Genomic DNA, 11,056 nt, shown 5'->3' with positions numbered 1-11,056 from the left:
GAGCTCCGGGCGCTGTTCCCTGAGCGCCGAGCGCTGTCCGGGCGGGCGCGGAGGCTCTCGGCATCCCTGTGCCGGGCTGAGGTCAGCGCTGCCCCTGTGTGTTGCTGTTGTAGGGCGCGATGGCTTCGGTGGAGAGGGAGACGCTGTCCCAGGAGGAGCTGCGGAAACGGCTGTACCAGACGTTTAAGAGCCGCGGCGTGCTGGATACGCTGAAGGTGTGCGTGATCCCCGCTGTGCTGCTGCTTGGCGTGGAAAGCAGGGAGAGCAGTGCCGAATGTGCTTCACACTTTTGCACAAATGGATTGGTTTTGCCACACGCTAATTCATAGTCACCTTTTTATTATTTTTTCCTTCCCCCCGCCCCAGATACCAGGTTCTTCCTAAACAGAATTGCATTTCGTTATGCATTAACCTCTTGAGTCTTTCTCAGGAAGGTTAACAGCCTGTATTAGGTCTTTGCAAATACCCGTGCTTGAGGAAAAAGGCAGGGAAGAGAAAAATGCATACGAATACAGGATTGGAAAGGAGCTCTTAGGTCACAGAGTTTTAAGCTTTACTAGATGATAAAAACTGTCTGTTAGGAACTTTTAGAATGCTATAAGCAATTTGTGCAACTATAGAATGAAAATTACTATTTCTTCCTTTTACAGGAGGGAGACTTTCCGATTTTGGGTTACTTTTTTCTCTAACTCCTAAAATGCAAATGATTCATTAAAAATGCCATTTAATTACTATTAGTGTCTGTAGGCTTTTTTGATTAGTACTCTTCTGCTTCCTTACAAAGCAATTGATAGACATTGAATTTTCTATTTGTTTTCCCAACTGCTCTTGTGATGGCATCAGCATCTTCTTGATGCAAGACTCAGAAGAGGACTAATGAATGTTCCAAGTACACCTGACATTGAGGCCACATCAGGCAGACTTTATTTAAGTCAGAGGGAAGGAGAACAGGAATGCAGTGATCTAAAAATGAAGCAAGCATTACTAGAGTGGTGTTTAGATGAGCTCTTGACTAAGAACAATGCTTCTTTTCAGTCTTACGTTTGATACATCTTGAGGGAAAGACGAGGATCACTGTAGCCACCACTGGAGGAAGGCACAGTGTCCCAAACACACTTCCAGATTTCACCAAAATTAGTTACCCATTTCTATTATGTAGGTTATAATATAGCACATACAAGTAAAATGGATCTTGAAAAATTAAAACTCTCATTGAATAACATGTAAACTGAGAAAACAATGTCTTTTCTATATCAGACACAGCTTCGAAACCAGCTAATCCATGAACTAATGCACCCAATTTTGAGTGGAGAGCTTCAACCACAGACAGTTCCAAGTGATGGCAGTTCACTTTTGATTGCAGCATCCAACAGTTTGGTGGCAGATCATCTGCAGAGGTGTGGCTATGAGTATTCACTTTCTGTTTTCTTTCCAGAAAGTGGATTAGAGAAGAAGAAGGTAAGTTCAGTAATTTGCCTTTTCCAAGCTATCCAGGAGCTTCACTTTCTGCGTATTGTCATATTCCACCAATTGAAAAAATCCCCCTTTGAGATAGTGACGTACAAACGTAAGAACAGCTTCTGATCATCTTCATAAAAGATTTTATTATTCAGGGCCATTTTCATGAATACTTTAAACTGGCTAATGATGATGTTCTGGAAAGACATAGCCACAGTCTGGCTGTGTGACGGAGTGCTTGGGAACTGATCCAGATTAAAGCTTGTTTGGCTGTGCAATTCCCTGAAAGTATGGCTCCTGGTCAGTTAAAGCTGTTCTAACTATTAAGTATGGCTGAAAAGTGCAGTCCCTTGCATTCTCTTTGTTTCTGCTGTGTAAGTATGTGATAGAATAAAGTTATTTCTATCTGAAAACTAATTTTTTGACCTGTTGAGTAGTCAGTTGTCGTTTGAGCTAGTGAGCTCATCTGATTTGTATGCTAAATCAAGAAAAGAGGCAAGGAAAGTAGCAAGGGTGGGGAGAAAACAAAATTATCTCTTTCACAGTTTCAGTTGATCATTAAACTACATGCTGTCTTAAGTAGTGAAGATAAGTAAATGTAGTAGGAAAAGAGCAGGCCTCTGCAAATGATTTTACAAGGCAGTAGATTTTTCTCAAATGGAAAACTTTCTACAGCTGTGAAACAGTGTCTTTTACATATTTGAAGTTGTTTTAAATTAGTTAACCTTTTCCAACCGATCTTTCTTTTCCCTGAAGCTGTGGACTTTGCAAGATCTTCTTCAATTAATGAGGATCCATCCAAAATCCAGACTTTATAAATCATTGGTAAAGTTATTTTGATTTTGAAAATAAGCTTAAATTACAGTGGTGATGAAAAGTAGACAGCCTAAAACTTCTTTTCTTTCTTACAGACTTTGGGAACTCAGAAGGATAATAAAGGTACAAGATGTTTACACATGATGCAGACAAGGATAAGTGTGTTAGCTTCATTTTTGTTAAGACATGAGCAATAGAAATTCAGATTTCTTGAGTGTATGTTGGTATGGAATAATATGAATTCAGTCAGATTTTGAAACTTGCAGTACACCAGGATGAGGAGTGTTTTATTTCAGGATTATCCAACTCCTGTTTGTGGTGTGGATTAAGTGTTGACACTAACTTTGTCAAACTCCCATTTTGGGCTGTGTTTGTAACACTGTATTATCTTGCAGAATGTACTTCAAAAACTAGTTATAGATTTAATTGACTTTCCATGGTTTGTGTAAGAAATAATTCTTATGTCTGCATGACAAGACCTGGCTATACTGCATAGCCTAAAGTAGCTTGATCTTCAAAAGCCCAGTTTGCCTAATGGCCTCCTAATTAAGTAGTAATAATCTTTTCTCTCATCTGACTTGGAAGTCGAGAGACATGGATGAGAGGAAAACTTGCAAAAGGATAGCTTTTGCAGAATGAGATGGAATTGATTATACTTATAATAAAACCATAATAGTGTACTAGTATTGATTTTTACTTAAATATTCATCTGTCAGGACTTCAGCAAGCATTTGACACTGTCTCCCACAGCATACTTCTAGAAAGACTAGCTGCTCATGGCTTGGGTGGGTGGACTCTTTGATGGATAAAAAACTGGCTGGATGGCCAGGCCCAGAGAGTTGTAGTTAGTGGAGCTAAATCCAGTTGATCACTGTTCATGTTCCCCAGGGCTCAGTGTTGGGGCCAGTCCTGTTTGACATCTTTACTGATGATCTGGACTTGGGGATTGAATGCACCCTCAGTAAACTTGCAGGTGACACTAAGTGGGGTAGGGACACAACAACCCCCTGCAGTGCTACAGGCTGGGGGAGGAAAGGCTGGAGTGTTGTTTGTCAGGAAGGAACTTGTAGATGGCTCAATATGAGCTAACAGTGTGCACAGTTGGCCAAGAAGGCCAATGGTATCTTGGTCTCGCTATCAAGAATAGTGTGGTCAGCAGGGCTAGGGAAGTGATCATCCCCCTGTACTCAGCATAGGTGAGGCCACACCTCGAGGACTGTGTTCGGTTTTGGGCCCCTCACTTTAAAAAGGACATTGAGGCACTGGAATGAGTTCAGCAAAGGACAGCGAGGCTTGTAAAAGGTCTAGAAGACGTGTTGTATGAGGAACAGCTGAGGGAATTGGGTTTGTTTAGCCTTGAGAAGATGTGGGTCAGGGGTGACCTCATTGCTGTCTACAACTACCTGAAAGGGGTTTTAGAGAGGTGGGGAATGGTCTCTTCTGCCATACTCTCTTCCATAGGAGAGAACTAGAAGCAACAGTCATAAGCTGAGACAAGGGAGGGTCAAATTAGATGTTAGGACAATTTTTTTCCCTGTTAGGTTGGTCAGGCACTGGAAGAAGTTTCCCAGGGAAGTGGTGGAGTCATCATCCCTGGAAGTGTGTAAGGGGTGTCTGGATCTGGCACTGGAAGATATGGTTTAGGTTTTAGGGCTTACAGTAAAGGGGCAGGTTAATGGTTGGACTTAATGATCTTGGAGGTCTCCTCCAGCCTTGATGATTCTGTGGTTCTACTTCTTTCTATAAATCAAGTAAGTTTTCTTGTACCTTGAAAATTGCTTTGTTACAGTCTCAAATTCAGTTTTGGTAAGAAATCAAAACTAACAAATACATTGGATCTTGCTAGGTTTTCTTATGCAGATTTTAATCGCACTGACAGAGCATCATCTAAGTAAGGAAACTCATAACACAGAAACTCAGACAATCTCAGTGCCTCCTTACAGAGAGTCTCTTGGTGAGTGCAACCTGTGTAAACATGTCTCCCCAAATGTTTTCATATTGGTAAATGGTATGGATTTATAAATTGTATAAATGGTATTCTTTCATTGCTTACTCAAATGCTGCCTAAAGTAATAATGAGGTTATATTTATCATTAGTACATGGATTTCTAACCTTTCTTAGAATAAGGCAAAAGTTTTGTTAAGGTTTTTAGTTTTTTTAAATCACTTAGTTGTTTTCTTGGGCATTTAGCTAAGAGCAACCTGGTCTAGTGGGGATATGTCCCTGCCCATGGCATGGGGGGTTAGGACTAGATTATCTGTAAGATCCATTCCAACCCCTAAAATTCTTTATTTCTATGTATTGTGGTGGTTGTTATTGAATTGTGATGCATATGTTGTTTTTTATCATAGCTGAGAAACTTCAGCTGATTGATGAGCAGTTTGCAGGCTCTTATCCCCAGCATCAAAAATACGAATCTTTAGAAGTAAAACTTCATGAATATAGAAAAGAAATAGAGAAACAGCTTCAAGCAGAAATGCATCAAAAGGTATAACTCTGGTCAATGAATTTGTGGGAGACGTTTGTTAATTTCGACTTTGCACGTTACAAACTTTTATTACTTAGCTCAATTGAAAGAAAATATTACTGAGTTGCAACAAGCACAAAAGGCTAAGCTAGTCCAATATCAATTGCTTATTTGATGATATAATATTTTTCATTCCCCTTTGTTGATAAATGTGCACAGAATGTTAAGCTTTTTATTCTGATCTTAATTTATAACACAGCATTTATTTATATATTACTTACTTCTATTCTGGTTGTCTTAATGTGGTAAATTTTATTTGTTTTTCGATTATTTTGTTTTATGGAGAAATATTTACTCTGCTTAGTCATACTATGAATTTTGCTTCTCAGTTAAGTTTTTGAAGCTCAAATTACAATATAATGCATAGCAACTGAGAGGTGTCAGTTGCTGGTGTGTAGCTTGACAGATAGCTAACTTTTAATACTGATGAGAATTTGCATACTATTTCAAAGCATTGCACAGAAACACTACAATCATAACAGACAGTACTACAAATTATTTCTGGTTTTCTTCTTTCTCTAATTGAAGACACCTCTTACAGAGAATTTTCCATCATTTTTGGAGTAAAATTAGAATTTTGTCACATAATCCTTATGCCTGAAAAATGGAGCAGAGAAAATAAACTGCAGTTCATTTAAATAAATTTTATTTCTTTTCCCTAAATTTCTGTCAAGATCAACAGAGTATTCAGCGAGAAAAAAATTAACTGTAGTTAATTTAAATAATTTTTTCATTAATTTATGTCAAGATCAATAGTTTATTGGAATACAAAAACCATAATCTGATGATCAAAATTCTTAGACACTCTGTGCATAAACTGAAGAAATCAGTTGAGTCATATTTACTCAGCTAGACAAGTAGAAGGAATGAAGAGTTAAAACTACCAGTGTTTCTAACCTTAATTTTTCATTTAGTTTTTTTCTGCAGCTGGCCCTGTCTTTTTAGTATGCAAACCATGTTATTTAGTGTGTTGTTAAAATTTGTCATTTTCATCAATTTACCATTTCCTAGCAAGAATTTGTTGGTGAAATGTAGCATTATCTTAGGAGTGATTATTGATTTGAAGATGGCTGTAATTAACCCTCTCTTCGTCCTTTCTGTAAAAGTTAGAACATTTTAAAGAAGTCGAAATAGCAAAGATTAAAATGGAGGAGAAAGTGCAGACCCAGAAAGAAATCTCTGAGCTGCGTCAGGAGTTAGAGAGGACACACCAAGCAAAGTCTGAAGCCTTGATTTCCCGGGAAAAGAATGCCATCGAGAGGCTTCAGAAGCAACAGGAGGTAAAGTTTCAATTTTTTGTTTCTTAAATTAGTACAAAGTGATTCAGTGAGTTGGTTAGACTGTTCTGTCTTGGGGAGATTTACCTTCAGATGGTACTTGGCTTATTAGGGATAAGTTTGTGTTTGCTTTTGTTCTCAGAAATAGTGGAGCACAGCAACTGCAAGAATGAGTATGGTTCAATATCTAAGAACAGTTCTGCAAGCTGGGATTGAAAGATCAAAATGTAATACTTTTCAATCCGGTTTAGTAAGTTTGCTGAATTCAGATCACTGATATTTTTTTTTTCTCACAGAAAGTTAAGCATAGCTTTTAGTTATAGGTTCTTTTAGTTGCTAACAAGGACTCTAACCTAAATGGAATACACAGCTTGTGTAGTACTAGTATGTCATTTCTTTTTGGCTTTGTGTGTTGAATATTATAACTAGTCACCATCTTTACTGTGAGCTAGCATCTCATGTCTTTGAACAGTTTTGTTGATGAGTTACTCCTTTGGGCTGTTAGCTCTTGGTGTTTGGCCAGGGTAGTAACTGTTACTACAGCACACAAGGATTGTGTATAATTCTCAGTGGCTTATCCTTGTCTCTATGACTTCTCAGCTTTACAAAGTATAGTTTGTTTGCTCTTCTGCTGCCTGTTTGCTTAGCCACCCCCTGCTAAAACCTTCATATCCAAATCATAGTCATCCACAAATGCTAATGTATGGGGTTTTTTTTTTACTTTGTTTTGTGTTTGTGGTAGTCATCCACAAATGCTAATGTATGGGGGTTTTTTTTGACTTTGTTTTGTGTTTGTGGGTTTTTTTCCCCTGAGAACATGTGGTATTGGTTAACAAAACAGGTCTCTGTACAGATTATTATATTATTAAACATTTTATCACTATGCTGTAAATTGTTTTCATGGTTATGTCTTTAGAAGCTTGCAAGAAAACCATCTATTTTATGCTCAGTCTTCTTTTGTGGGCATGAAATTAATTCAAAAATTTAAAGAAAAACCCAAACAAATACTGGATCAACATAGCTGGCAAGTATTGTGTATGAATATTTGATACCTCTTGTCAGCTTCTGCACTCACTGAAAACTGTTTTATTTACCTGAGTTCAGAATATTTACATTGAAGTTGCAAGTTCATTTAAGCCTTCACTAAAATAACTTTATGCCCAGGAAATGTGACTTGAGAAACTGCTCAGTTTTTTGTTACCAGGAACAGCAGCTGAATGTTTCAGCACTGTAAATGCACATGGCTTTCAAACTTGATATGAGCACCTCTATGGAAAAATCATAATTTTCTTAGGCATGTATTATTTCTTTGGAGAAAAAGTAATGTCTTTTGTGCTTAAGCACAAGAAAATCCAAATTGTATTAATAAAAAGATATGTGACTTTTGGTATTAACGTGTTCATCACTTGGATAATCCCTTTTACAGTGGGAGTTCTTTAAGCTGCAAAAACTGGGAGACGATTTACTGTTTCTGTTTTATATCATGTTTTATCAGGGGGTTTTGTTATTTCAATTGTTGTGAAGAACTTACAAAACTATTGTTTATTAAAAGAAAAGTTTGTTTATTCTGTAATTTTTTCAAAGCAATTTTTCCTTTTACGTAAGTTTTAATCAGTGCTATTTCTTAAAAGTGTTTACACGTAGCCAGTAGTGACATCTAAAACACTTAAACCATTTTTACTCAGAGAAAAAATAGAAAGGGAATAAAAAAAGAAACAATTGATTCTGGATGTTGATTCAAATTATGACTACATAAGTAATATTTATGGGAGTAAAGTCAGTTTCAGAAGATCCTTGTAAATGTAAATGTGTTTAAAAGTAAATACATATATAAAGTGTGAAATAAAACTATTTTGTGATTCAGATAGAAGCAAAGGAAGTATATGCTCAGAGACAAAGTCTGCTGAAAGATATTGAAGCTGTAAGGACCAGGGAGGCAGAACTGAAGCAGAGGATGGAGGCGTTTGAACTGTGAGTTGCTGGAGGATGTGTGCAATGCTAACTGATGCTGTTGTCCTTTTTCTGGAAAGTGTGCTGCAAGATGTTGCTGCTTCTATGATGTTGAAATATATTTCCCAGAAGTTGCGTTTTACATTTTGAGCAGTATTGTATACTGTCTCTGTTAGCAGGGATACCCCATACAAAAAGATGGGTTTGGTTTTTTTTCTATTCTGCCTCATCCAACCAAAACAGTGCAGCATTGCTTTGGAGGCAAGGAACCAGATGTTTGCTATGAAGTGCTTAAATTAAAAAAAACCCAACCCCCAAACAATACTGTGTGACCCTAACACTCATGAGGCACATCTATACTATTTCCTCATTAGTCCTATGTTTTGGGATTGTTTTTCTTTCCTTTTAATTTGTCCTTAATGAGTTTTCTTTAGTTAAATAAGAAAGATAACTAAACCATTTCTGGTGAGATTTTCAATATTACTTAATGCCATTACTTTGTCATCTGGTTTTCATAGCAAAATGAATATCCCACTAACAAAAACTTGGGGTTTGTTATCAACCCAGTAGAGGGTGCTGAGAGAATAGTGTGCTTAGCACTTTCTGCTCTGAAGCATTTCTGGTGTGGGAAACTGAGCCAAGGTTAACCCGGGATAGCTGCATAATTGATTGGTACTGGATTTTAAATAGGGCAATTTAGTTTGTGCCACATCTCCTTGTTCTTAATGAACTACAACGACAGATTCTAATGATAATTTCAAATTGCCACAGTATTCCAAGCAAACACATTACCCTTTGATGTCTATGAATGTTATTGGAAAAAAACCCCCAATACTAAAGTTTCGTCTTTATAACCAGTCATTGTCTGTGTATTTATGGATATTTCAGCACTCAGAAACTTCAGGAAGAGAAAAATAAAGCTATTGATGATGCACTTCGACGACGGGAGGTTGCTGTGAAGAACATAGAGGAGACATATGACCAAAAGCTGAAGACAGAACTCTTAAAGTAAATTTTTCTTTTGTCTCTAATAGGATGCATGATACTTCCTGTGAAAACAGAATAATAAATTCTTTAGGATTTCCTTTGAAAAGCATAACAAAGCAAGAGCTTTGAAAATGTGCATTTATGTTTTGGTTTTAGTCAGCTTGAATTCTTTGCATTATTGCTTAGCTCTTTGCTTTTTGTAAGACAAAAGGTTCTGTCAGGTTCAGAAAAAGCTTGCTGTAGAAAATAATTCTCTTTTGAGTATAGATTGTATTACTGTTGTAGTTTAAATTGTATTTTGGTATCTGGAAAGGAGGTGTGACATTAGTTGTATGTTTAGACAAGAGGATCTGAAGCAGTATTAGTGACTTCCCTTAACCACAATTAAAAGAACTGACCATTTTACAAATGTGGAAGAAGCATGAAGGGGAAATTAAAGAGATGTCACAGGTTTCTTGGAAAAAGGGTGAGAGAGACTCTAGCCCACTGTACAGACAGACTGGCTTTTACCTTCTTCCTGCCCATTTTTGGGGAGGGATTCTCTGGTATAGATCAACCTCTCTTATTGACTACCTTCTGCTTGAACATGGTTTCAAAGAATTTGCAGTCATCTGTGTCTTCTTTTGAGGTGTTGCAGTGGCTATATCCTAACTTTGCTCTTGTACTTTCTTGGAGTGCCTTGTTCCCTTGAAGGGTTACTTGATGCTTCAATGCAGAAAGTGCTCTTGGCATGTTGTTACTCACCTGTTTGTGGCAGGAACTGATCTTCCAGTTAAGCAGTTAAACCAAATGCCTGATGTATCATTGCTTTTTACTGCAAGCCATTGAACAATAAATATTATCTGTGCTAGTGGGTCTTTATCTAAATTACAGAGGAAAGATGTAAAGAGTAGGTTTTGGTAAAAATAATGCCTCAGCATTTGGTGGTTTTGTAAGAAATTAGTGAAGTGCAACTACTTGACCCACCTTGATATCATATTTTACCTCTCCATAACAGCTGATTACAGATAATGATTGTAAAGTCCTTTTGGTTAATGAGGAGAAACAGTATTTTAAGGATGAACTGCAGCTTAGCATTTTTCAAAATATTTTAGACTTGCTGCAAATTCTTAGAAAGATAAAATCAATGTCCTTTTCTCCCAAACCCTTGATGAAAAGTATTAAAGAGTTACTATTTATTATACAGAATTATTGATGCTTGCTAGAAAATCTTTTTTTATTTCTACAGTAAACCCTAAATGCCATATTTGAGAGAAGGATCTGAGTGGTCTGGGCCACTTACAAAAATGATATGGCAATATCTGAGATCATTTATTATTACGTCCCAGTCATGCAAAATGCTGAGCTTTCTTAGCTCCTGTAAATTCCAGTAAAATGGAATGGCACAGTTGGATGACTGCTGGGCTATGAATAATGGTGTTCCTGGGCAGTGCTCTGTGTGTAACCAGTGGCTGATGATGAGTAGAGAACCCCTGGGACCCATATTGCCCAACAACTTCATCCATGATCTGGATGTTGACACAAGTCATCCTCAACAGCTTTGAACATGAGGCTTAATTAAAAGGAATGGCTTCCACAGCAAATGGCAGAGTTTCAGTTCAGACAGACTTTGATAAGCTTGGGGATTGTGCCAACACAAATCTTAGGAATTTTAACAAGGAAAACTGCAAAGCTCTGCACTCAGGCCAGAATAGTCCTATGAGGTGGTATGAATGGAGGAAAGGAATTGACTGAGGAGCTGCATTTTGGAAGAGGAGGTGGGTGAGCTACAGTGAATGCCAGGTTGATTGTGAGCCAGCAGCATGCTCTGGCAAATAAGGCAAACAGCATGATGGGTAAAATGAGTAGCAGCATGGCCAGCAGACTGAGGGAACTTATTGTCCACGTCAGGTTTTGGGGAAGGCTGTGCGAGGAATACCATGGCCAGGTTTGGGCTCCCTAGTTCAAAAAAGTCATGAAGAACCTGATGAGGGCCTAGTAAAGTCTGTCAGTATAGTTACAGGTCTCTCAGATGTGACCTCTGAGTTCATGTGGCAGGGG

At 37.7% G+C, this 11,056-nt stretch overlaps 1 protein-coding gene across 1 annotated transcript in view; it reads left to right on the top strand.

The window, feature by feature from the left end:
- The first annotated feature begins 119 nt into the window (after positions 1–119).
- OFD1 (oral-facial-digital syndrome 1) overlaps positions 120–11,056 on the top strand; it is a 30,778-nt gene continuing 19,841 nt past the window's right edge. Inside the window, exons 1-9 of the mRNA XM_009071351.1 lie at positions 120–215; positions 1,258–1,458; positions 2,215–2,283; positions 2,370–2,397; positions 4,121–4,228; positions 4,627–4,763; positions 5,909–6,082; positions 7,944–8,050; positions 8,918–9,037. Coding sequence (XP_009069599.1) covers positions 120–215; positions 1,258–1,458; positions 2,215–2,283; positions 2,370–2,397; positions 4,121–4,228; positions 4,627–4,763; positions 5,909–6,082; positions 7,944–8,050; positions 8,918–9,037 — 1,040 coding nt within the window. The remainder of the gene's footprint in view (positions 216–1,257; positions 1,459–2,214; positions 2,284–2,369; positions 2,398–4,120; positions 4,229–4,626; positions 4,764–5,908; positions 6,083–7,943; positions 8,051–8,917; positions 9,038–11,056) is intronic.

Source organism: Acanthisitta chloris, unplaced genomic scaffold (genome assembly GCF_000695815.1).
Source record: "Acanthisitta chloris isolate BGI_N310 unplaced genomic scaffold, ASM69581v1 scaffold13263, whole genome shotgun sequence".
Classification (NCBI taxonomy): domain Eukaryota; kingdom Metazoa; phylum Chordata; class Aves; order Passeriformes; family Acanthisittidae; genus Acanthisitta; species Acanthisitta chloris.
This window is presented reverse-complemented; position numbering and strand designations above follow the sequence as displayed.